The sequence below is a fragment of the Aotus nancymaae genome, unplaced genomic scaffold, assembly GCF_030222135.1.
Source record: "Aotus nancymaae isolate 86718 unplaced genomic scaffold, 86718_ANA_hifiasm-v0.15.2.pri h1tg000040l, whole genome shotgun sequence".
Lineage (NCBI taxonomy): Eukaryota > Metazoa > Chordata > Mammalia > Primates > Aotidae > Aotus > Aotus nancymaae.
The window spans coordinates 48716405-48743725 of NW_026988454.1; the positions used below are offsets into that span (position 1 = coordinate 48716405).

The following is a 27321-nucleotide window of genomic DNA, read 5'->3' on the forward strand; positions in this document are numbered from 1 at the left end:
GGATTCAGGCAATTCTCCTGCCTCAGCCTCCTGAGTAGCTGGGATTACAGGCACGCGCCACCATGCCCAGCTAATTTTTTTTTTGTATTTTTAGTAGAGACGGGGTTTCACCATGTTGACCAGGATGGTCTCGACCTCTTGACCTCATGATCCACCCACCTCAGCCTCCCAAAGTGCTGGGATTACAGGCGTGAGCCACCGCGCCCGGCCCTCAGTTGATAATTTTATACTCTCTCTTTGTTGAAGTTCTCAGTTTGTTCTTGCATTTCTCTCTTGACCTTGGTGAGCATCTTTTTGACCATTATTTTGAATTTTCTGTCAGGTACACACATCTCTCCACTTCACTTGGGTTGGTTTCTGGAGATTTACCATAGTCTTTTCTTTGGACTATATTTCCTTGTTTCTTCATTTTTCATGACTCTCTATTTTGGTTTCTGTGCATTAGATAAGACAAGTACCAGACTTGTCTCATGTGGGAGAAAGATCTCATTAATCTGTCTGGCCAAAGATTTTAAGGTGCTTTTCAAATCTTGTGTTCATCCAGATTGTTGTCTTTGTTTTTGGTGGCACTATGGAGCTTAGGATGTGCCATGTTCTGTCAGTACATCAAGACAAGGAGCCAGATTCTCTTAGATGTAGCTGGAAAGATTCAGGCATTGGCTGTGTGTTTCAGTTCCTTCTGTCTTCATGGTGAAACTGGATGTGGGTATCTTATTTCCTACCCTTTCTGTGCTAAGCCAGGTAGTGGATCTATGGCAAATGCTGAACTCACATTCAGGCTGTACCGTCTGATCCTGGGGAGATAGCTGCTGGACGTGGGTCCGTTGTATGTCTACCTTTTTTTTCTTGGATCTAGGGCCACTCAGGAATGCAAACTCCCATCAACTCCTAGAGCTGGTTTGTTAAGAAGACAATACTTGAGTGGAAGTTACAGAAGTTGTGGCGCTTGATGTGTAACCAGATATTTTGCACGTAGAATTGGGGAGGCCTAGATTTATCATAGGGGTGAGCCAAAGGAAAAGTTCATAAAGTGTCAAGCCTTGGCTTTGGCTGCTGCAGGACTGTTGTTTATTTGCCCTGTTAGCTCCCCAGTGCAAGTCCATTAGAAGCCAGCTTGTCAAATGGCCACTTGAAGTATGTCATAGCCCCTTCTGGAGAGAAGGTGGAAGCTATATGTTCTTACCCCTTTTTGGCACTTTTACAAGGGGACGTAGCCCTTAGAAGTGTTTGCACACTTGTTCAAGACCACCTCTTTGTTCTGTGATCTAAGGAGACTCCCAAATGCCTAGTACCTTCTGCTGTCAGAGCTAAGAGTAGTTTAGGGAGGGAGTCTTTAGGGAAGTGCTATAAATGTTGGAGCAGTTGATATGTGGCATAAACCCCATCTGAGGAGAAATAATTGTTTTTAAAGCCCCTTCTCTGCACTGCTCCTGGGTGAAGGCATCCCTGAAAGTGCCTACATGCCCATATAAAACTGGCGCTTTTTTCTGTGATGTAGATAGATTCACATATACTTTGTTCCCTCTGGTTTCAGGGATAGGAGGTTCAGGACACTGTTTGTTGAGTGGGAGCTGTAAAATTTTGGGTGCTCAGATTCTCTTCCATGAGAGATTAATAAACCTGGAGTTATTTCTGGTGTGAGCCAGGGGAAAAGACTCAAGAAGTGCCAGTCTGCTTCTTAGGCTCTCAGCCAAGCTGTTTGTCTGCCTCTTTAACTCCCTGAAGCAAGTTAGTTAGAAGACGAGCAGCATGTAAGCCACTGGAAGAGTGTATTGTAGATTCCTTTCAGGGAGAAGGAAGGGGTGTATGTTTTTAAGGCCCCTTCTCTGCACTGCTTTTTGGGGATGAAGCCCCCAGAAGTACCTGAGTGCCCATAGCAAACTGCCACATTTTTCTCATGATCTAAAGAGGTTCTTGTGTGTATAATCCTCTTTGCTCTCAGAGCCAGTAAATTAAAAACGAGACCATGGGAAACCTTAGAGTTAGGGTGCTATCTGTAAGTACAAATCCTCTTCTCCACAGGAAGAAGCTTGGTATTGGGGATTCCTTTCCAGATAGTATGGTGCAGTGTCTAAGGCAGGGTCCTATGCCTGAGTGTGCCTCAGCTTTTCCTTTCCATTTGATGTGGAAATTTTCTCAGTCACCCAGTGGGTAGGAGTCTCTCAGTTCGTCCCTAACTTTCTCTCAGAGGGAATTGATCCATGAGTAGATGTTTATTTGGTGCTTTTGTGGGTGGAGAGAGAGTCAGGAGCTTCCTATTCTGCCATGTTGCTGACATCACCATGCTTTTAATGATTATTGTTGGTGTGATAAATCTTTCTCTACCCTTGCACTTTTAATTTGTATGTGTCTTTATAAAATAAGGGTTTTCAAATATTGTTTGTTCTCACTTGTAAGTGGAAGCTAAGCTGTGAGAATGCAAAAGCTTGAGAATGATATAATGGACTTTGGGGACTTGAGGAAGGGTGGGAGGGGTTGAGGGACAAAAGACTGCTTATTGGGTACAATGTATACTGCTCAGATGATGGGGGCACCAAAATCTTAGAAATCAGCCCTAAAAAACTCATCCACGTAACCAAAATACCACCTGTACCCCAAAAATGATTGAAATAAAAAAGTATGGGTTTTGTGTAAATATCATATTGTTGGGTCTTTTTTTTTTTAATCAATTCTGGCAATATCTGTGTTTTGATATATTTAGAACATTGATGTGTAAGGCGATTATTGATAGAGTTGGATTAGTATTTAGTTAGTTTTCTGTTGCTATAACTAGATATCTGAGGCTGTAGTTTATAAAGAAAAGGGATTTTTTTCTTAGAGTACTGGATGCTAGGAAGTGCAGTGTAGAGGCGGCACATCTGGTAAAGGCCTTCTTGCTGGCGGGGACTCTGCAGAGTTCTGAGGTGGCAGAAAACATTACATGGCAAGGGAGTTGAGTGTGTTAATCCTCTCTCCTCTTATAAAGCCACTAATGCCCCACCTCTCAAATACCATAGTTGGATTTCCCACCCTCTTAATACTGTTACGAAGGGGATTCAGATTTAATATGAGTTTTGAGGGCAGGGGGGCAAATATTCAGACCATAGCATGTACCATATTTGTTACTGTTTTTATCTGAAGCCCTTGTTTGTTCCTATTTTTGTCTTTGGTGCTTTTTCTGCCTTTTGTGGTTTTGAGCAATTTTTATGATTCCATTTTCTCTCCTCACTTAGCATATCAATTATATGCCTTTTTAAACTTTTTTTTACAGTGGTTGCTCTAGAGTTTGCATATACATTTACAACTAATCTATTTTTTTTTTTTTTTTTTTTTTTTTTTGAGATGGAGTCTCGCTCTGTAACCCAGGCTGGAGTGCTGTGGCGCGATCTTGGCTCACTGCAACCTCTGCCTCCCATGTCCCAGTTCAAGCAATTCTCCTACCTCAGCCTCCCAAGTAGCTGCCCAGCTAATTTTTGTATTTTTTAGTAGAGATGGGGTTTCACCATGTTGGCCAGTGTGGTCTTGAACTCCTGACCTTGTGATCCACCCACTTCAGCTTCCCAAAATGCTGGGATTACAGTCGTGAGCCGCCACTCCCAGCCTCTAAGTCCATTTTTAAATAACGCTGTACTACGTACTGTAAGTATCTTGTAATGACAGAATATTCCTAATTCCTCCTTGTCCCTAGGTCTTTCTTCTCATTTATTTCACTTATATATAAGCATAATTAAGAATGTATACCTGTGCATATACAATTGAATCCATTTGTTGCTATTAATATTTTGGACAAATGGTTATCTATAAGATCAGTTAAGAATAGGAGAAACAAAAGTTTTTATCTTTCACTTATTTTTTGTCTAATGCTCTACTTTTCTCTATATAGATCTGAGTTTCTGACCTATGTCATTTTCCTTTTCTCTGAAGAACTTTTAACATTCCTTGAAAGGCAGGTCTGCTAGCAATAAATTTCTTCAATCTTGGTCTGAGAAAGTTTTTATTTCCTTTTTACTTTGAAAGTATAATTTTTCAGAGTACAAAATTCTGTGTTGGTGGGGATTTTTCTCTTTTAGCACTTTAAATTTAATTTCACTTTGCTGTCTTCTTGCTTGCATGGTTTCTGAGGTGATATCGGATGTACTTCTTTTATTTGGTGCTCTATAGCAGGGTTCCCAACCATGGCCAGTTAGGAACCATGCTGCACAGCAGGAGGTAAGCTGCAGGTCAGTAACAGAAGCTATGTCCCTATATATAGCTCCTCTCCATTGCTCACATTGTCACCTGAGCCCTGCCTCCTATCAGATCAACAGCAACATTAGACTCTCATAGGAATATGAACCCTATGGTGAACTGTGCATGCGAGGGAGTTAGCTTGTGCCTCCTTATGAGAATCTAATGCCTGATGATCTGTCACTGTCTCCCATCACCCCCAGATGGGACTGTCTAGTTGCACGAAAATAAGCTAAAGGCTCCCACTGATTCTACTTAGGGTGAGTTGTATAGTTATTTCATTATATATTACAGTGATGGCAGCATTGGCCCATTTGGAGCAGCCACTGAGGGGATGTCAGCTGCAGCATGGGAGGCACAACCAGGGCTGTATGCTCCATGGAGCTGGTGGGGGCAAGGAACAGAAGAGAGCCTTGCCCACTACCACGCTGGTTCCCCACACTCCCAGGCGCAGCTGCAGCTGCCCAGCCATGGCTCTAGAACTGGACATCCCTGCATTCTTGGAGGCCCAGGAAGCCCCACTTCCCCCAAAGGCTCGGAAGTGCCTGCTCCTGCTCCCTGGCCTCTTCCCACTCCTGGCTCTCGCTCTGATTTTAGAGAAAAGTTGAAGCTGAGCCTGGGCACTCTTGAGACCTTGCCAGGTATGGAAGCACCCAGGGTGGTGCTGATACACCAGCCACCCCACCACCTCAACTCCCTCTGAAACTTTGAGTGCTGACAAGCTTAGGGAGGGAGGATGTGGGAGTACTGAGTGGGGCCTCAGCATGGGCCTGCAGGCACCCCTTGGCTTGAACAGCCTGGGCACCATGGATGGCATGTTGATGGTGGCAGGAGGCAGACAGATTCGTTCCTAGGCAGGAAGGGATGGGTCCTTGGTGAAGCCCCACCATCAAGCCTGAGACAGCCTGAAGCCTGAGGGCCAGGCTGCCAGTTCTGGATGGAGTCTGCAACCTGAAGTAAGAACTTATGGTGCTTTTTCCAGACAGCATGCACTTCCATCCTTCTGAGCCCATTAAAAACCCTAGACTCAGCCTGACTCAAACATTCATCAGGTCAGCCTGCCTGCAGAAAGAAGCTTGCTGAGAGGTGAACACTTGTCAGTACAACCTGCCTGCAGAAAGGGACTACTCACTTCGGGTCTCTTCTCTGCTGAGACCTGGATACTTGTCAGTACAACCTGCCTGCGGAAAGGAGCTACCCACTTGGGGTCTTCTGAGAGCTGTTCTGTAACTCAGTGGAGCTCCTTTCCACCTTGCTCATCCTCCAGTTGTCCATGTACCTCATGCTTCCTGGACATGAGACAAGAGCGCAGGACCTGTCGAATGATGGGACTGAAAGAGCTGTAACACAAACAGAGCTGAAACACACCCCCCACTCGCCACATTGTGGGTGACAAGAAGGAGAGAAGAGCAGCAGCCTTTCTGGCTGTCCAGACCTTGAGGCTCCCTGAGCCAGGGCTGTGACATGCTGTAACACCCACTTTGGGGCTCTGCAGTTCCTGGCCTCTCTGAGCTTTTGGGCACCATTGCGTTACCTTTGTCCAGATGCTGGTGCCTGCAGCAGAAGCCGCTTGTGGTGCTTGTGGTACATGTGGTACATCTGGTCCAGCTGCAGCCTCGCGTGGAACCGGCACCTGCAGCTGCCCATTCCACCACAGTTGGCATGCCTGTCTGTGCATAGTGGCCAGACACCACACTTATTCACTCACACACCCATTGCTGCCCCGTGCCTGGCTTGCCATTGGCAGGCATGAGATCTGGGCCGGTAGTAGTGTGAGCCAAGCACAGCTTGCTGGACTGAATGGGTGGAACAAGCCCAGCAGATGTGAGTAAAACTCAAGCAGAGGCATCTCCAGCCACAGAGGTTTCCAGCTGGCAAAGCAACATCCTAAGGATCACGTGACACAATGTGATAATAATAGAAATAAAGTACACAATAAATGTAATGCACTTGAATCATCCCTAAACCATCCCCACTCTGGTCTGTGGAAAAATTGTCTTCCATGAAACCAGTCTCTGGTGCCAAAAAGTTTGGGGAACCACTGTTCTATACATAAGCTGTTTTTCTTCCTCTGGCTTCTTTTATGATTTTTTTTTATCTTTGATTTTCTGAAATTTGAATATGATATGCTTGGGTGTAGGGTTTTTTTGGACATTTATCTTGGTATTCTCTGAGCATCCTGGATTTCTAATTTACTGTCTGACAATATTTCAATGAAATGTTTCATAATATTGCTTTACCTATTGCTTCTGTCCCCTTCTCTCTTTATTGTTATTCTTTATTCCCATTACATGTATGTTATACCTTTTGTAGTTGTCCAATGATTCTTGGCTATTCTTTTCTGTTTTGGAAGTTTCAATTGACATATTCAGGCTCAGAGGTTCTTTCTTCAGTTGTGTCCATCCTACTAATAAACCCATTAAAGGCATTCTTTATTTTTGTTAGAGTGTTTTTGGTCTCCAGTGTTTCTTTTTTATTGTTTCTTAGAATTTCTATTTCTTCGCTTACATTATCCATCTGTTCTTTCATATTGTCTGCTCTTTACATTAGATCCCTTAGCATGTTAATCATGGTTGTTTTAAATTCATAGTTTGATCATTTCAGTGTCCATGTCATACCTAGATCTAATTTTGATGTTTGTTCTGTCTCTTCAAACTGTATTTTCTGCCTTTTAGTATGCCTTGCAGTTTTTTTGTTGAAAGGTAGACATGATGTACTAGAAACAAGGAGAATTGTTTTTAATATGTCTTTAGTATTGCAGTGATAGGGTGTTGGGGAAGGGAAAGCATTCTATAGTCCTGTCATTAGGTCTTAGCCTTTTAGTGAGCATGTTTCCCTGGGCTGTGAACTTCACAATTACTTCCCAGTTTTTGCATAGTCACCCCGTTGGGTGGTACCAGATTACTGGAAGGAGCTGGAGTTGGGTATTGCCCTTCTTCTAGGCAGATTAGGTTCTGGTAAAATAGTTCCTTCCTGTTAAGAACAGGAAGTTCTGGTATATTTCTAAATGATTCCTTTTCCCTCCCTCTGCCAGAAGCAAGAGTAGATTTTTCTCTCATCTTCACTGTGAGTTGCTGGTAGAGCTCTCAGAGGTAAAACTCACAGAAAATGTAGGGGTTTCCCTATGACAGGGTCCTTCTTGAATTTTTAAGTCTTAGACTTTTCCACTGTGAACCATTAACAATTTGCTAATTATAGTTCAAGATTTCTTGCTTGTTTTTCATACTTAAAAGTTTATGCTCATGAATTTCTGATCAGCTAAGTTGTGATTCTCTGTAGCTGCTTGACCATCTTCAATTTTGGGGGCAGTAATTTGTCCTGTGCTCTCATTTCTCTGATTTTTTTGTTTAGCTTTTTACTTATTAGGATGAAGTAGTGACTTCTAAACTCCTTGTGTGTTAGACTGGAAACCAAAAGAACTCACAACTATTTTCTCCCGTGTGTTCTTTCTTTCTTTATAGTTTTACATTTTACATTTAGGTGTCTAATTAATTTTGGATTAATTTTTATATTAAATGTGAGGTATGGTTAAGATTCATTTTGTGTTCTTGCATAAAGATAGTCAGTTACTCCAGCACCATTTGTTTAACAGATTATCTTCTCTCCATTGAATTGCCTTTGTATTTTTATAAAAAAATCATTTGACCTTCTATGTGCAGGACAACTTTTGGATTCTGTTCTGGTCCAGTGTTCTATCTGCCTAACCTTTTTCCAATACCACACTGGTTTGATTACTGTAGCTTTATAGTAAATCTGAAAATCATGTTGTGTGAGACCTCCAACCTTGTTTTTTGGTTTAGCTCTTCTATTTCCTTTGCTTCTCTATGTAAATAATAGTAGACTTACCTTGTCACTTTGTTTTTTAAAAAATCATGCTGGGATTTTGCTTGCAATTGCATTTAACTGTAGAACAGTTTGGGGAGAATTGACATCTTGAAAATAGAGTTTTCCAATTTTCAAGAATTGACATCTTGAAAATAGAGTTTATTCTATCTTTCAGTTTGGTTGTTGTGATTCCTCTATCAGTGTTTTGTAGTTTTGCATACAGATTCTTGCATGTATTTTGTAAGACTTACATCCAAATATTCCAGCAGTTGACTTGTATCCTGTAACCTTGCCACAATCATTTACTAGTTCTAGTTGGTTTTTAGTAGATTATTTGGGATTTTCTATGTAATCATATTGTCTGCAAATTTAAACAGTTTTATTTTAATTTTTTTTCAGTCTGTATGTTATTTATTTCTTTCCCTTGCCTTATTTCAGTAGCTAGAACCTCTAACATGATTTTGAATAACAGTGATAAGAGAAAAATCTTCTTGCCTTTTTCTGATCTTTGTGAGGGATGAGGAGGCAATCAGTCTTTTATCACTAGGTATATTAACTGTAGGATTATTGTAAATACCCTTTATCAAGTTGAAGAAGTTCTCTTCCATTCCTAATTTTCTGAGAGCTTTATCACAAATGATTATTGAGTTTTGTGAAATGTGTTTTCTGTATCTAATGAAACAATGGTATGATTTTTTTCTTCCATAGTTTATTGATATGGTGAATTACATTGATTAATTTTCAAATGTTAACTTTGCCTTGCATTCCTGGGATAATCCCTTCCTGATACTGTAACTGGGAGCAAACTTTTCATTTTCATCAATGGAATGTAATAATTACTATTTTTTATCGCTGGACCCTTTTCTATAAACAGCGTATGGTATACAACCTCTGTCATAAGGTCTCTGGAGATTTGTTTACTTCTTCCCAAAGTTTAGACCACTCAACCAGAGCACCTACAAGGAGAGACAGAAAATTTGCAGACTTGTGGTTGTTACACAATACTGGAGAACACATCTTAGATTTTTAGAACACAGGGGCTTCTGAGGCCTTCCAATTTCTCTTGGTTATAATCTATTATCCTTTTATATATTGTTGGATTTGATTCACTTGTATTTTGTTGAGGATTTTCGCATCCATATTAGAGGCACTAGTCTATAGGTTTCTTATAATATGTCTTTGTCTAGTATAACAGTTCAATTATGACAATTAGTATGATAATTCTGACTTTATTAAATGAGTTGGGTACTGTTTACTCTTCTATATTATTGAAAAATTTGTGTAACATTGACATTATTTCTTTCTCAAATATTTGGTAAAATTCACTATAAAGACATCTTAGCCTTCAGAGTTCTGTATTGGAAGGTTTTTAACTAAATATTTAATTATCAAAACAGATAAAGGACTATGCAAGTTATCTGTTCCTTTTTAGATAAACTTTGCATATTTTTAAAAAAATGACTTTTTTTTTAAATTTCTAAGTTATCAAATGTATGGCATAGAGTTATTCATAGTATTTCCTTATTAGTTCATTGTAGGATCTATAGTTGTGTCTTCTCTTTTATTCCTGATATTTGTAACTAGTGTCTCTTCTTTTTTTTTTTTTCTTGGTCAGTCTGGAGAGAAGTTTATCCATGTATATCAACAATAGTTATTCTTAAAGTACTCATGTTTTATATACCTTTTAATGAGCTTTAGTTATATTTTATTTAAATATCCAAGAATCTATAAGATATTTTCTATTGTTATCCTCTTTTGCAGATTAATAAAGTCAGGCTTGTATATATTAGGAAACATGCCTGTAATTCAATGGCTAGGATAACAGCTCTAGGATTCAAATCAAGTCCTGTTGACTTCAAAGCTTTTTGCTTTTGACAATTCTGAGTTATTGACTGATATACATGACAAATAAAAATCAACAAGACATGAAGAGAATCCCTTCCCTGATATTGTAACTGGGAGCAAACTTTTCATTTTTATCAGTGGGATATAATAATTACTATTCTGTATCACCGGACCCTTTTCTGTAAACAGCGTATAGTATACAACCTCCGTCATAAGGTCTCTGGAGATCTGTTTGCTTCTTCCAAAAGTTCAGATCGCTCAACCAGAGTACCTACAAGGAGAGACAGAAAATTTGCAGACTTGTGGTTGTTACACAGTGCTGGAGAACACATCTTAGATTTTTAGAACACGAGCTTCTGAGGCCTTCCAGTGACTAGATATGTGAAGCAATTATCCTGATGCCATCCATTCTTGGTCAACTGCAAATAAAAGTTTTTATGCTCTTCTTTTTAAAATGTAGGCATTTCTTTCCTTTCATAGGTTAAGATACGCCTTTTTTTAAAAAACAGGATCTTGCTTTGTCACCCAGGCCAAGAGTATAGTGGCTCTAATACGGCTTACTACAGCCTTGACCTCCTGGGCTCAAGTGATCCTCCCGCCTCAGCCTTCTGAGTAGCTGGAACTACAGATGCATACACCACCATGCCCAGAAATTTTTTGAATTTTTTGTAGAGACAAAGTCTTGCCATGTTCTCCAGGCAGATCTCGAACTCCTGAGTTCAAGAAATCCTCTCACCTTGGCCTCCTAAATTGCTGAAATTACAGGTGTGAGCCACTGCGCCCAGTCAAGATAATGCTTTTGAAAATAAAAGTTGACATGGCTTGCTTGTTTCCTCAGGTTTGACGGTAACTGCTGTAAAAGACTCAGGAGAATGGAATTTGGAGGCTGGGGCATTAGTTCTTGCAGATGCGGGCCTTTGCTGTATTGATGAGTTCAATAGCCTCAAAGAGCATGATAGGACCAGTATCCATGAAGCAATGGAGCAACAAACCATAAGTGTTGCTAAAGCTGGGTAAGAGTTTCTTTTCTTTAAAATCTATGGGAATAATGGAATTATTTAATATATGGTTAGGGGAAAATGTGAACCTTGTTGAGCTGTAAGTGTTTTCCATTTAAGATTAGGAGCATATCAAAGGTTAGCTCCTACCATTTCTGGTCAATATTGTACTAGAAGTCTAGTCAGTTTAGTACGAAAAAGAAAAGACATTCAGACTGGAAAGGAAGAAGTCAAAACTGCCTATATTCTATGTGGCATGATTGTCCACATAGAAAAACAAAAAGAATTTATGGAAAGCTGCTAGAACTAATAAGTGAATCTTACATGGCCAAGTATAAACATTCTGTTGGCTAGCAATGAACAATTGGAAATTGAAATAAAATATACATTTATAATAGCACCTCCAAACACGAAGTATTTCCAGATAAATTTAGCAAAATCTATTCTAGATTTGTATATTAAAAACTGCAAAACATTAAGAAAATCAAAAAGTATTTAAATAAATGGAGAGATATACCTAGTTTCATCTATCAGACTTAATATTGTTAAGATGCAAGTTCTCCCCAAAGTGATCTGTGGAATTAATGCATTAAAAAAAAATTTTTTTTGAGACAAAGTCTCAGTTTGTCACCCAAGCTAGAGTGCGGAGGCCTGATCATAGCTCACTGAAGCCTTGGACTCCTGGGCTCAAGCCATTCACCCACTCCTGAGTAGCTGGGACTTACAGGGATGTGCCACCATGCCTGACTAATTTTTTTTTTTTTAAATTTTCTGTAGAGATGAGGTCTTGCTATGTTGCCCAGGGTGGTCTCAAACTCTTGGATTCAGATGACCCACCTGCTTCGGTCTTTCAGAGCACTGATTTCAGGCATGAGTCACCATGCCCAGCCCAGTGTAACTCTAATAAAAATCCCAAACACCACCTGTTCCCCAAAAACCTATTGAAATTAAAAAAAAAAAAAATCCCAACAGACTTTTTGGTAGAAATTGACAGGCTGGTTTTAAAGTTAATATAGAAAAGCACAGAAGCTAGAATAGCCAAAGTGACTTTGAAGCAGAACAAATTTGGAGGACTTACTTTAAGATTTGCCATAAAGCTTTAATTATCAAAACATTGTGACGCTGGATAGAGTCTTCAATGGAAGAGAATAAAGGTCCAGAAATAGACCCACAGATGTAATGTCAATTGATTTTTCAAGAACGATGTCAAATAATTCAATAGAGAAGGGATAGGTTTTTTAAATTGTGCTAGAACACTTGAATATTTATATGTTTTCCCATCCCAAAAGACCTATACCCAAATGGTTTATAGCAGCTTTGTTCATATTCACCTGAAAGCATAAACAACACAGAAGTTTATCAACCGATAAATGGATAGGTAAATCTTGATACACCCATATCATAAAATACTATTAGCAATATAAAGGAACAAACTACTTATACATTCATGAATCAACAAGATGGATGAATCTTAAAACTATGATGTGAAACAAAAGATGACAGGTACAAAAGGCTATATAGTTTATTATTCCATTTATATGAAACGCTACAAGAGGCAAAACTGTAAGGAGAAAAATCATAAATTTTTTGCTAGTGGGCTAGAAGAGAATGCCTATAGAAGGGCTAAAAGGTGATTTTTACTATATGTAAATTATGCCACATAACCCTTAATTTAAAAAATATGAAAACCCATACATTTTATTTTTAGATTTAGCAGACATGAATTTACTCTGCCCAATTGCTATTGAAGTTTCCAAACACTTACTCTTGCTGTACTCATCTCTTCCCTGCTTGGTAACAATGTATGAGGGGCAAGTTCACAGCTGAAGCTTGGGGTCAGGACATTAGACCTACATTTGGAAGGGAATATAAAGTAATAATAGTACCTAGGGAGGTGATACATTTATGATCAGTAAAATCCTCTTTTAATTGGGTGACATCTTCCAATGGAAATAATTTGAAGGATAAATCTTCAGATTCGATTTTTTTTTTTTGTCTGTTGGAAAGGAGAGGACATAAAGTTGTAAAGCTAGAAGGTGAGAGATTTGAAGTTTAATTATTTTGCTACTCATATTTATAGTCAAATGTTCATTATTTCTCCTTTAAACCATCTGTCAAGCATGTAATACATAGTTATGCACCACATAACATTTTTGTCAGTGATGGACCACATGCATGATGGTGGTCTCATAAGATTAGAATACCTTATTTTTACTGTGTTTAGATATGTTTAGATGCACAGTTATATGCCTTTGTGTTATAGTTGCCTGCAGCATTCAATACGGTAATATGCTATGTAGGCTTGTAGCCTCGGAGCAATAGGCTATACCATATAGCCTAGGTGTATAGTAGGCTATACTATCTAGGTTTGTTTAAGTACACTCTAGAATGTTAGCACCAGAACAGATCACCTCATGATGCATTTCTCAGAACGTATCCCATATTAAGCAACCTATGACTGCATATTGAAAGGAGTTTTGCCTTAGAAGCACTTTGAGTGTTTTGATCTAGCGTATTTTTCTAAAGAGCTTCCTTTTTAGACCACTGCACGTGGTAGGCATTGTTATTGTGGTTATTACTGTGCAAAGATTTGTGTTATTATAGTTTCAAGATAAGGTTCTTTCATTATTTCTGTTTTGTCTTAGATACGATCTAGAATTTAATACCTCCTTAAGCTATGGCATGGATCACAACCAGTATTTTAGCCTTTCAGTTTTTTTACATTTACATAGGAGTTTTTGCTTCTCCAAGCATTTTAGCATATAGATTTCATTTAAAGATTATTTAATGCATTAAAGGAATTACAGAATCTTTGTTCTTCTCTAGTTATTATAGTAAAGCTAGCATTCTTCCCCCCACCCCACATAACTAATTTCTGGGTTCATAAAGTCATTTGTACAATTTTATTATCATGTAGTTTAAAAGATATTTGGTTCCTAAACATTATGTAACCATGTAATTATGTAATTAACTCTATTCAGTTGTTTGTACCTTTTATTTCTCCATCTTGAAAAGGTTTCTTTTTTCTTGTTTAATTTAGTGAAAACATTTTCTAATTATCTTATAATAACAGAGCTTGGGTTCTTATGGTTGCCTCTGATCTTACTGAACAGTTAATTTCCAGCCTATTCCCAGGGACGACAGGACCACCATGTGCTCACGAGCATCTACTAGTAGCTGCTTTTGATTCAGAATTTAATGTTTCTAATACATGCTGGCCTGAAAATTTCAACCAGACTTTACATTTCTCACATGGTTCAAGAATTTAGGCTAGGTACAGTGGCTCATGCCTGTAATGTCAGCACTTTGAGAGGCTGAGAGAGGAGGATCCCTTGAGCCTAGGAGTTCCAGACCAGCCTGGGCAAGATGGCAAGACCCCCATCTCTATACAAAAAGAAAAAAAAACAAAAAACAGGCAAGTACAGGTGAGTAGTCGCAGCTAATCAGGAGGCTGAGGAGGCCTTTGAACCCAGGAAGCCAAGGCTGCGATGAGCTATGATCACACCACTGCACTCCAGTCAGGGCAACATAGTGACAACCATCTCTTAAAAAAAAAAAAATTAACATTTTATTTAAAAACAGAGCAGTCATACAACCTGGATTTGAGTCTCTTCTATCTCGGATTATTAGGTTCTGTGTTTTCCATACAGAGAATATGGCCTGAAATAAGAACCCCCAGGAGGAACAGATGCTTCCAAGAGATCAAACACTGCTTTAAACTGCCACTGTCGCCACTTGGGACAACAAATGCCAGCAACAACCACAGTGAAATATGCCTTCATTTAATACAAAGCAAAATTGTTGATATTTTTGTTAAAAGTAATTCAGTTATGATAGAAAGAGCTTTGGGTCGGAGAGACCTAGAATCAATTCCAACCACTGTTACTACTTTTTTTAATGTTGTGGGTGATAACTGTCATCTCTGATGCAAAAATAATAACACCCTTCTTACAGGGGTGTTCTCAAATAGAGTTGGTGTATGTCAACTTAGGCCTGGGTCAGAAGATACTTACGACTCTTCAAAATTATTTTATTTCATATGTATATAAAGGTGTTTATAGAATTCTCTATATTTTTGAATGCATTTGCATCTCCAAAATAGTTTCAGAAATATTACATCAACACTATTACCAATAAACACAAAAAATTAATAGTCAAGCTCTCTTTGCGGTCCTTTTTTGTGCTTAGATAGACCACTGAGGTTATATATTGTTAGAGTGCATGTTCAAAAGTAGTTTGAATGAATTCTTTTGTGTAGTTTATTATTTATTTGATATAGTTAAGAAATTGGCTTTGAACTTTGTTTGCATTCACTTACAGCATTTGCTGTTTTTACCTTTTTAATTTTATTTTCTGAATTTGTGAAACATGGCTTTTTATCTTTTTACAAAATCAAACCTGTATAAAAAAACATGCAAAAGAAATCACATTCGTATCACTACCCCTTCCATTCTATTTTCTTCTATCCTTGATAGATATAGTTTCTGATTTGTCCTTCCTGTATTTCTTTTTTGCAAAAATAAGAAAAACCCATGGGGATAGGTGTGTGTGCCTGTTTATGCATCTTCCTGCTTTCTTATCTAACACATAGCAAACTGCATATACTCCTTAGCACTGCTTCAGTGGTATCTCATAGATGATTATATGTAGTATTCTTATTATAATCGTGTTTTAGAATTCTGCAATTTTGGTTTGTATCTCCTTTCTCCCAAGAGTAGCTTAGCAAGATTTTAGTCTCTAGGTAGAAGGACCACTTTTTGATATTGTTTATAATTTCTAGTTTTATCCCATTGTGGTCAGAGAATGTTGTTTGTATTGTTTCTTTATTATTATTATATAAGTTCTGAGATACATGTGCAGAATGTGTAGGTTTGTTATATATGTATACATGTGCCATGGTGGTTTGCTGCACCCATCAACCCCTCATGTACATTAGGTATTTCTCCTAATGCTGTCTCTTCCTAGCCCCCCCAGCCCCCAAAAGGCCCTATTGTATGATATTCGCCTTCCTGTGTCCATGTGTTATCATTGTTCAACTCCCACTTATGAGTGAGAACATGCGATATTTGGTTTTCTGTTCTTGTGTTAGTTTGCTGAGAATGATGGTTTCCAGCTTCATCCATGTCCCTGCAAAGGACACGAATTCATCCTTTTTCATGGCTGCATAGTATTCCATGGTGTATATGTGCCATATTTTATCCAGTCTATCATTGATGGGCCTTTGGGTACTTTAATGAACTTCATGAGGTTTTTATCTTTGTGGCCTAATATAAGGTCAATTTAATACTGGCCCTTTTATGCTTCACAAATTATATTCTCTATAATGAGAATATAATGTATATGTATTACACACACACACACACACACACACACACACACACAAACTGTACTTTATAAATGATTTTGTTTAGGTCTTCTGTATCCTTACTTACCTTTTGTTTGTTTGATGCATTTTAGGCTGAGAGTGGTATGTTAAAGTCTCTTATTATTGTTTGTTTCTCTTTGTATCTCTTGTAGTTTCTGCTTTATGAAGGTAGTTGTTGTGGCCTTTAACATTTGTATTTCTTTGTCTTAATGTTTTGTGGCCTGAATTTTACCTTGCCTATATCAGGATCACAACTCTAGATTTCATATTATTTATATTTACCTAATATATCTTTGTTCTTTATGTTTGGCCTTTTGATTTCAATTTGTTCTTTTGTATGCAGCATAGAATTAGGTTTAACTTTATGAACAACCAAAAAATCTTTATCTTTTAATGTGTTAGTTAAGCACACTTACATTTATTGGCATAATCAATATGCTTGGTGTCAACAGCTTCATTTTTTTAAAACTTACTGTGTTTATTTTTCTGTGTGTTTGGCATTTAGGAAAGTTTACATTTCCTTTTCTTTTTTGGAGGGGGTAGGGATGAAGTCTCGCTCTGTGGTCCTGGCTGGAGTGCAGTGGCACAGTCTCAACTCACTGCAACCTCTGCCTCCCAAGTTCAAGCTATTCTCCTGTCTCAGTGTCCCTAAGCTGGGACTACAGGCACATACCACCACGCCTGGCTAATTTTTTGTATTTTAGTAGAGATGGGGTTTCACCATGTTGCCCAGGCTGGTCTCAAACTCCTGAGCTCAGGCAATCTGCCCGCCTCGGACTCTCAAAGTGCTGGGATTACAGACATGAGCCACCGCGCCCAGCTGCATTTTTATTATAGGTTAGGGGTTGACAGACTTTCTGTAGAGATCAGGTTAGCAAATATTTTAGACTTTGTGGGCCAAACTCTGTTGCAACTACTCATCTCTGCTGATGTAGACAGTGTAACTGCATCAGTATGACTGTAATGTAGACAATAGAGCCATAATATGTAAACAGATGGGAGTGTTTCAATAAAATTTTATTTATTGTAACAGATTGTGGGCTGCATTTGGACTGTAGTTTGACAACTCCTAGAGGGCTTACATTTTAAAATACCTTTTACAATGCCTTCAGCCCTATTTCTCCTCCCTTGGAAACTTTAAATAGTATTGTATGACTCCAGTCTATTAGCCAGGTAGTAATTAATGAGCTTATTCTACTTTCCCCTTTCTCCCTTCTTCTCTTCACTTAAATAAATAGTTGTATTATTTGTACTTTGTCAGGACAAATAGTACTTACTTACTGTTCTTCCACTTTTATCCTTTCTTTTGCTTTCGTCTATCTAAAATAAAGTGCTTCACCATCCATCTTTGAGGTGATAGTGAGTCAGATGAGGGCCAGGGCATCCTCATCATCTCTTGGTTGAATGGAGTCCATCTCTAGCACATACCTTAGGAAAGTCTCCTGATTATTGTCTTGAATATTTGCATGTTTCAAACCATTTTTCATAGCATTGACACTTGAAAAATAGCTTGGCTGGATATAAAGACCTTGGCTTACACTTTCTTTCCTAAAGTCTTGCTTTGTGTGTTGATATTGACAAGTCTGATGCCATTCTGATACCATTTGTTTTATAGGTGATTTAGCTTTTGCCTGAAGGCCCAGAGGGTTTTTCCCTTTATCTTTGAAGTATAATATTTTTACTAGGCTATGTCTCAGTTGATTATTCCTGGTCAGTTTTTCTATATATGGGTGAGCCTTTGACATGTAGAGTATTCTTTTATCCCTGGAAATTTTTCTTGAATGCTCGTTTGACACATTAGTTCAGTTCTTTGTTTTATTTTTATTTTTCAGAAACTATTTATATGTTAGCATTTTTCCTAGGCTCTGTAGCAACTATTTGTTTTTTACTAGAAAAAACAGACCTTTATAAGTAATAATAACCAGTTAGAAAATACAATAGGTAAAAACACTCATTGATAACAACAATTTTTAAAAATATATAACCCCTGAGATCAAACCTACAAGCAAGATCTGTTATTTGCAAAACTAAAACTTTCACAGAGATCCTAATTTTTCTAAAGGTAAAGGAAACTTTACCCAAATGGAGACTCAAACCTTGTTCTTGGATAAGAATCAGAACTTGATTAAAAGACAATCACCTGGTAAGAAAATACAGAAGACACAAAGCTATTACCAAACATAAGACAAGACGTTCTGGCTATCCTATTAGTGCTCGGAGAAATGCAAACAACAGCCTGCCTTCCTGGGCTGGCAGAGATGCCGTGGCTGACGGCGCCCAGGTCCTCTTCCCCATCCTCGATCCCTGCCTGGGCAGCTGCACTTCCAAGAACCCATTAAGAGGGTAATTGGAAGCCCAACCCAGCCAGTGCATTTATCACAGACTTGCTTAGATAAAGGCAAAGTGCTGCAGGCAACCTAAATAAACATGTGAGCCAAGTCTTAGTCCATTCGAATCCCGCTAACAAACACCACAGCCTGCAGCCCTACGTACAAGGGTTCTCTCTCGCAGTCCTGGAGCCCAACATACAGGGGTTCTCTCTCACGGTCCTGGGTTCTCTCTCGCGATCCGGGGTTCTCTCGCGCGGTCCTGGGTCCTGGGTTCTCTCGCGCGGTCCGGGGTTCTCTCGCGCGGTCCTGGGTCCTGGGTTCTCTCTCATGGTGCTGGGTCCTGGGTTCTCTCTCGTGGTCCTGGGTTCTCTCTCGCAGTCCGGGGTTCTCTCACGGTCCTGGGTTCTCTCTCGCAGTCCGGGGTTCTCTCACGGTCCTGGGTTCTCTCTCACGGTCCTGGGTTCTCTCTCACGGTCCTGGGTTCTCTCTCACGGTCCTGGGTTCTCTCTCGCGGTCCTGGGTTCTCTCTCGCGGTCCGGGGTTCTCTCTCGCGGTCCGGGGTTCTCTCACGGTCCTGGGTTCTCTCTTGCGGTCCTGGGTCCTGGGTTCTCTCTCGCGTTCCGGGGTTCTCTCTCGCGGTCCTGGGTTCTCTCTCGCGGTCCGGGGTTCTCTCTCGCGGTCCGGGGTTCTCTCACGGTCCTGGGTTCTCTCTTGCGGTCCTGGGTCCTGGATTCTCTCTCGCGGTCCTGGGTTCTCTCTCGCGGTCCTGGGTTCTCTCTCGCGGTCCGGGGTTCTCTCACGGTCCTGGGTTCTCTCTTGCGGTCCTGGGTCCTGGATTCTCTCTCGCGGTCCTGGGTTCTCTCTCGCGGTCCGGGGTTCTCTCTCGCGGTCCGGGGTTCTCTCTCGCAGTCCGGGGTTCTCTCACGGTCCTGGGTTCTCTCTTGCGGCCCTGGGTTCTCTCTCGCAGTCCGGGGTTCTCTCACGGTCCTGGGTTCTCTCTTGCGGTCCTGGGTCCTGGATTCTCTCTCGCGGTCCTGGGTTCTCTCTCGCGGTCCGGGGTTCTCTCACGGTCCTGGGTTCTCTCTCGCGGTCCGGGGTTCTCTCACGGTCCTGGGTTCTCTCTCGCGGTCCGGGGTTCTCTCACGGTCCTGGGTTCTCTCTCACGGTCCTGGGTTCTCTCTCACGGTCCTGGGTTCTCTCTCACGGTCCTGGGTTCCCTCTTGTCATCCTGGATTCTCTCTCACGGTCCTGGGTCCTGGGTTCTCCCTCGCGGTCCTGGGTTCTCTCTCACGGTCCAGGATTCTCTCTCGCGGTCCTGGGTTCTCTCTCGTGGTCCGGGGTTCTCTCTCACAGTCCTGGGTTCTCTCTCACGGTCCTGGGTCCTGGGTTCTCTCTCACGGTCCTGGGTTCTCTCTCATGGTCCTGGGTTCTCTCTTGTGGTCCTGGGTTCTCTCTCGCGGTCCTGGGTTCTCTATCACGGTCCGGGGTTCTCTCTCACGGTCTTGGGTTCTCTCTCACGGTCCAGAGTTCTCTCTCTGGTCCTGGGTTCTCTCTCGTGGTTCTGGGTCCTGGGTTCTCTCTCATGGTCCAGGGTTCTCCCTCGCGGTCCTGGGTTCTCTCTCGTGGTCCTGGGTTCTCTCTCACAGTCCTGGGTTCTCTCTCGTGGTTCTGGAGCCCTACATACAGGGGTTCTCTCTCACCGTCTGGGGTTCTCTCTCATGGTCCTGGGTTCTCTCTCACGGTCCGGGGTTCTCTCTCATGGTCCTGGGTTCTCTCTCGTGGTCCTGGGTTCTCTCTCGTGGTCCTGGGTTCTCTATCGTGGTCCTGGGTTCTCTCTCACAGTCCTGGGTTCTCTCTCGCGGTTTTGGGTCCTGGGTTCTCTCTCGCGGTCCTGGGTTCTCTCTCGCGGTCCTGGAGCCCTACATACAGGGGTTCTCTTTCATGGTCCTGGGTTCTCTCTCATGGTCCTGGGTTCTCTCTCGCGGTCCTGGGTTCTCTCTCGCGGTCCTGGAGCCCTACATACAGGGGTTCTCTCTCGCGGTCCTGGGTTCTCTCTCGCAGTCCTGGGTTCTCTCTCGCAGTCCTGGATTCTTTCTTGTGGTCATGAACCCTACATACAACAGTTTTCTCTTGCGACCCTGTAGCCCTACGTGCAAGGATTCTCTCTCATGGTCCTGGAATCCTACATGAAAGGGTTCTCTCTTGCGATCCTAGAGCCCTATGTGCGAGGGTTCCCTCTTGCTGTCCTGGAGGTGGAAGCTGGAGGTCAGGGCAGAGCCAGCTTCCAGGCTGCACCTACCAACTCCTCCTTGGGCTTCACAAGGTGGGAAAAGGGCAGGCTCGCCCTGGAAACTGGCTTATAAGGACGCTGATCCAACGGGGTGAGGGGCTACACCCTGGTGGCCTCATTCAATCCTAGTCACTCCCAAAGGTTCCCAACGCACAACACCTTTCAAAGGATGAAATTCAGCCAGGGCAGCACATCATCAGGGTGGAGTGAGTGAGGGGGCATCGAGACCAGACTCCAGGAGCTGCTGAAAGGGAGCAAGGCTCCAATGCAAACAAACTTTCCAAATTTGAGATAACTTGAGAAATCTAAATGCTGCCTATGTGACAGTGACAGTGAATGATGATCTCTGAGAGACACATGTCAGAATATTTAATAACTACTTAATGATCAACCTGGCCAGTCAGGGAGTCACCCAGGTCTGCGACAGGGACGAGGCACCTGCCCAATCTCTCTCCTTTGTGCATGTCTGAAATGTTCCACAAACTTTTTAGAATTATCTCTGCTTATATTTACTGACATGAAAAAAAAAAAAAACCTAGAACAAAATCTTTTGCCATGTTACCAGATCTGGGAAATCAATGCTACAAATGTTCACACTCCCAGAGAAGAAAAATGATTTTTCTGGGGAGCCCAAACCAGTGCCGAGCACGCGGGGTCTCCGGGGCACAGGAGCGCGCGGTGCGCGGGAGGGCGTGGGTCGGGGCCGCGAGGCGACTACACACAGCGAGGGCACAGGATGGGGGCGGCCGGGGGTCCCGCTCGAGCCCCCGGCCCCCGCCCGCGGCTCCAGCGGCATCCCCTGCCCGCCCGCACCTGGCTGCCCGGTCTGGCCGCGCTGGCGCGGGGAGGGTGCGGCGCGGGGCGCCGGGAGGCGCGGGCGGGGGCCAGACCGGGCGGTCCCGGCCGTGGCGGGATCCCTGCCCTGGGCCGAGTGGCGCCGGGACGCGGGGCTCACCCTGGCCCACTATTTTTTTTTTCTTAAACTTTTTAGCTCTTCTGTATTTTGTTTCATTCTCTTGGCTATTTGTATTCCTCTCCTTAGCACCCTTTATTATATTTTCAGTCCTGTCTGTTCTTTCTTAGATTCCTTAGATTCAAATGTTCATTTCATTTTTTTTTTCTTTTTTTTTTTTTTTAAGATTCATGGAGTATATGAGCAGGTTTGTTACATGGGTATATTATGTAATGGTGGGGCTTGGGCTTCTATTGAACCCGTCATCCAAATAGTGACATAGTCCCCAGTAGGTAGTTTTTCAACCCTTGCTGATGTCCTTGGCTCCCCCATTTTGGAGTCCTCAGTGTCTGTTGTTTCCATCTTTATGAACATGTCTGCCCATTGTTTATCTTCCGCTTGTAAGTGAGAACATGCAGTATTTGATTCTCTGTTTCTGCCTTAGTCAGATGTGTATTTCTAAGATTATTTCATTTTCTTCCCCCACACCCATTTCTTCCTTCTGTTTTATCATCTCTGAATATATATATTTTGCTTTTTTGTGCTTTTATATTATGAATTTTTGAATTTCTGATTTGGGATGGTTTTTCATATTTGCAAACGTTTGCTTAAGGATATTTAATTCAAGTCAGGGCACTATGTTACAGATTTCCTTTGCTTTGTGAGATTTTTTTTGTGGTGGTAGGGAAGTGAGAGTTTAATCAACTGAAATATTTTTATTCTTGTAGTAGTGTTATGGAGCTGCATGTTATTTCCATTCATTTTAAAATGTCTTATCTTTTTCTGAGTCATTATTAATAGATATTCTATTAAAGTGATGGTGAGGTTGGATGGTATACTCACGTTTAGTTCAGAGAAATCTCAGTTAAGTGCGTTTTACTTAATAGTGTTTTTCATAAGGGGATGGTTGATGTTTCTGTTTTGTGACTCTTGTTTCTTTAAGATATTTAATATCCCCTGCTTGCCTCCTCATTCCCCTGATCACCAAGACTCCAAGCGACTCCTGCCCCTTGCAGGTCTCCTCCATCTACTCCAGGACTCTTTCCAAGACTGCCAGCTCTGGTCCCAGGAACTTTCAAGCCCCTCTTTCTATTCTCTAGTAGTCAATGACTTTGATTCACAAGGTTTGAAACCTGTTCTCAATATTTCCCCACTCTGCGTGGGATTCTCTCCTCCTCCTGGCAATTTTATCTGTGTTCTCCAGCATGAGGCCCCCAATTGCTCGCTCCTCCTTTCATTTAGTCTCCACTGATCTTTCCACTCCGGTAAGGGCTCTAGAGTTAGCTTTGCTGGTTTCTAGTGTTTATTTCTCTATTTATATATAAACTGAAGCTTGTCATATTCTCCCACTTTCTTTGTTATTTTTTAGTTTCTTGAGTTTTGTTTTATGGGCTTATTTGTTTTCTTTATTTATGAGGCCTTTGGAGGATATGTTGAAGTATGGCTATGAGTAGCTGCCATTATCCTTTGGGAACCCAGAAATCAACATTTCACTTTTTAAAAGTTACTCTTTCTTACATTGTTTAACTCTTATGTTGACTTTTACTATATATTTTATGTATTTTTAATATATTACCCATGTTATTTCTGAACCACATCTAGGAAAAGTAATTGGAAAAGTGGTTATCTACAATTATTTTGAAGAACTCAAATATAGAAATGGAATTAGGTTTATTCATATCCTTTAGCATCAATGGCTGGAAGGTTCAGGGAAGCATATTTCAAATCAGTAACAGGAAAACTTATTAATGAGAGCTGCCTAAAGATCAGGTTACCTATAGGGTAGGATTATAGAGGCCTTCAAGTTTAGACTAGAAAAAAATTATATAAAAAATTCAGTCATCCAATGAATAAATGGTTAACCTTTAAGGTTAACGTTTGTCACCTGTGAGAGGTTGCAAATCATGGGCTAGCCTACAAATTTGGCTGCAGGATGGTTTGTTGTAGACTATGTACATAAAATATGGTTTTATATTATAAAATATTGAACATCCTATGCTAGGCATGGAAAAGTTCAGGAAACAACATCAAGAGCTCTTCCCCTTCTCCAGTGAGACTGAAAAAATAAAAAAAGATGAACAAAAATTTTTTTCAGAAGAAGAGCTCCTCCCTGTTTTAGTGACTACAAGAATACACTGGGCATAGACAGAATTACTATAATAATTAAGGGCAGAGAGTTCAGAGCTAGTCTGGGCTATGTGGCGGTTCCAGCTCCACAACTTACTTTACTACTGTTCTGCTGTAGCATAATTTGGGGGAACGGGAGTTTGTTCAAAGTAGAGGTATATTAGCAGCTGTATTATCTCACTGCCACCACAGCATCAGAAGTTTATTCATCTTCAAACCTGTTCTCCCATTATTATTACTCAGATACTTTCTGTTGCTGATTTTTTTGTGTGTTTGTGGGTATTTTATGCTTATTCAGCTCTCCTTAGTAGATGAGTTTACCTTCCTGTCTCCATTTCAAATGCCCTCTAGAGAGACCCAGTTAGATATAATCATCCATATTTAAAGATTTATGCAAGACCAGCTCTAGGCTTCTGGCTAGTTTATGGAATGGCCGCTCTTGGGTCAAATGTCAATCTCTGCTCTGGGCAGCTGTTCCTGTAAGGCAGTTTACACAGAAGGAATTGTGGGGTTATGTGCTTGGGGGACATTCCAGTGTTTGGCCTGTCCAGAACTGTAAGGAGGACAAAGAATCACTTAAGAAATATACCAAAGAACAGGTCATAAAACAAGGGTCATTTTGTCAGCACCAGGAAACAATTGTTTAGACAGACAGAACAGTCTGGTCAATCCATCTGTATAGGAGGTAACTCTTCATGAGAAAAGTCTTGAGCTCAGCAGGTTCAGAGATAGGCAAAAAGGATGGAAAGGTTTCAAAGACAGTACTTAGTCTTGTGTACCTATTGAGATGAAGACTCTAGTTCAGGCTCTGTAGTAGTTTTTACAGTTAGCTGTCACCGACTATGTGATTTGTTTTCCTTGATTTAAGTTGGCCTTTAAAATTTTTTTTTATTTATTTTTTAACTTCCGCTTTTGACATAATATCACTTACAAAAAGATACGAGAATAGTAAATGTTGGGTTATTTGGGGGTCAGTAGTTATGTGTACCCCCAGTTACAATTGTATATCTATCATCTGCTTGGTGGTGGGAACCAATGAAAACACTCTAAAAGTTACGCCTTAACTCGTGTTCATTTTTCATAACACTCTGTGTCACTCTACAATTTAAGAATAAGTTGGATCAGCCTCCACAGTAGTTCATCCAACTTTTTTGGCTAGCAGTTTTCAGAATCTTAAGTTCATTATCCCTAATTAGAGGCCAGTTAATCTTCCTGATGCACAAGTATACAGTTAACTGCCAAATGCAAAAGTCCTGAGAAAATGTCTCTAGAGACTCACAGCATGCCGTGAAGTAAGTTAATAGCAGATAAGGGGGTAAGTGTGCAAAGAGAACACTTTAATTATGAATTATACCAAAATACTCTGAATCTCTTAAGAAAAACCTTATCTACTTCTCCACCTACAATAAGAATCCTTCACTGAGCCATCATCATCTAGATATTCTGGGGCCCTGCCTCTCTAACCACTTCAGGTTTTCCTTTGAGACACTGGGTACCTTGCAACATCATTTCCAGGAACTCTTGAATATGTCTGCTTTTGCTTTCTTTTTCTTTTTCTCTCTCTTGTGTCTCAAGTGACTAAAGTTTGACTGATTTGTGAAAGAGTTTTGATTTGAATTATAATCTCCCTTAAGACTGGATCAGAATATCTGACTGGCCTCCAAGGCTACAGGAAATTTCTGAGTTTTTTTTTAATGTGTCACTTATATGTACTGCAGAGAGTTAGTTCTTTTTTGAAAATAAGCACACTCAAGTGTTTCATTTAACTATGGTAATTTCACAAATTGCTCTTTTGAGTTGAGTTCAAGCTTTATGCAGTGTTTTCCTGTGGATAGCACATACCTTACCTGCAAGGGCATATCATAATTTCTACCACTCAAATGTTTAAGCAACTGGGAGAGGCCAATGTGATTTCTGCACTGCAAAAGGTTGTTATAGTCAGAACAGAAAAAAAAAATGCTAAAACACTTAGGATGCTTAGAGCCTGCCTACTAAAAATGTAACTCATCATGTCAGTACCAAAATATAAGTCTTCTTGAATCAATACATGCTGGTGAAGACCAATAATTTTGTTGTTCTTTATGTTACTTAAATCTGGAAACATTTTTAAAGTTTGGGAGTTTAATTACGTAAATTTTGTCCTGGCTGCTTAATGAAATACAAGTAAGAGGAAACCGGGAAGCAAATGATGCAACATGAGTTTTTTGTTTTGAAAAAAAGGGGCTCAGGAGTGGTGGCTCACACCTGGAATCCTAGCACTTCGCAGGGCTGAGGCAGAGGATCACTAGAAGCTAGTAATTCAAGACCGACCTGGGCAACATAACAAGACCCCTTTTCTACAAAAAATTTTAAAAATAGTGAGGCATGGTGATGCACACGTGTGGTCCCAGATACTTAGGAGTCTGTGACCAGAGGATCACTTGAGCCTAGGAGGTTGAGACTGCAGCGAGCTATGATTGCACCACTGCACTCCAGCTGGGATGACAGAGCAAAACTCTGCCCCCGGGGGGAAAAAGTGTCAGTATTAAAATTTACTTTTTTAAAACTGTGTAAATGGCGCCTGTGCCTAGTGAATGGCAGCACAGTGCCACATGACAGTGTGTAGTCATTTGAAATAACTTGATAAGCTTTAAAGGCTGTGGGATGCTAAATAAATCATGATTTGGGAAAGATAATGTTTCATTATTTTCAAGGTTCTTTTCAAACTTAAGCAGGATAGCATCTCATCAAAGGTAGGGTATCACTAGATTTTTAAATAATCAAGGACATCCCCAATATTTGCTGAAGACACATTTTTTAGGAGAAAATGTAACATTTCCATGATATATGTGGTGGTTACCGAATTATATTCACATGCCTAGGTAGGAAGTACAATCTGAAAATTAAAAACGGCAAGAGAGGCTGGGCATAATGGTTCATGCCTGTAATTCCAGCACTTTGGGAGCCCAAGACAGGTGGATCACGAGGTCAGGAGTTTGAGACCAGCCTGGCCAATATGGTGAAACCTTTAAATACAGAAATTAGCCAGGCGTGGTGGCACATGCCTGTAGTCCCAGTTACTTGGGAGGCTGAGGTAGGAGAATCTCTTGAACCCAGGAGGCGGAGGTTGCAGTGAGGTGAGATCATGCCACTGCAGTCCTCCTGCCTGGGTGACAGAGTGAGACTCCATGTCAAAAAAAAAAAACCAAAAAAGGCAAGATAGCAATTGTTTTGGTCAGTAGACATATCTTTTTGAGCAGTAAACAGTGTCATGCTTTCTGGTAGCTGCTGGCATCTTAAAGATGAAAAGATGAGGCCTTTGTTCTCAAGACATTCGCAACAGTGTAACAAGACAGCCAAATAACCATTTATTGTATACTGTGATTCCAGGGCACGGATCCTCA

General features: G+C 40.9%; 1 protein-coding gene across 12 annotated transcripts in view; it reads left to right on the top strand.

Annotated features, from left to right (window-relative positions):
- The window catches only part of MCM9 (minichromosome maintenance 9 homologous recombination repair factor), a 323915-nt gene that overhangs the window by 85201 nt on the left and 211393 nt on the right, over positions 1 to 27321 (top strand). For 10 of the 12 annotated variants that reach the window (XM_012450079.2, XM_064360749.1, XM_064360752.1 and 7 more), the window contains one exon: positions 10715 to 10889. In XM_012450079.2, coding sequence (XP_012305502.1) covers positions 10715 to 10889 — 175 coding nt within the window. Of the gene's footprint in view, positions 1 to 10714; positions 10890 to 14524; positions 15052 to 27321 lie in introns of those variants that run through there. The other 2 variants (XM_064360756.1, XR_010336625.1) reach the window with 2 other exon arrangements.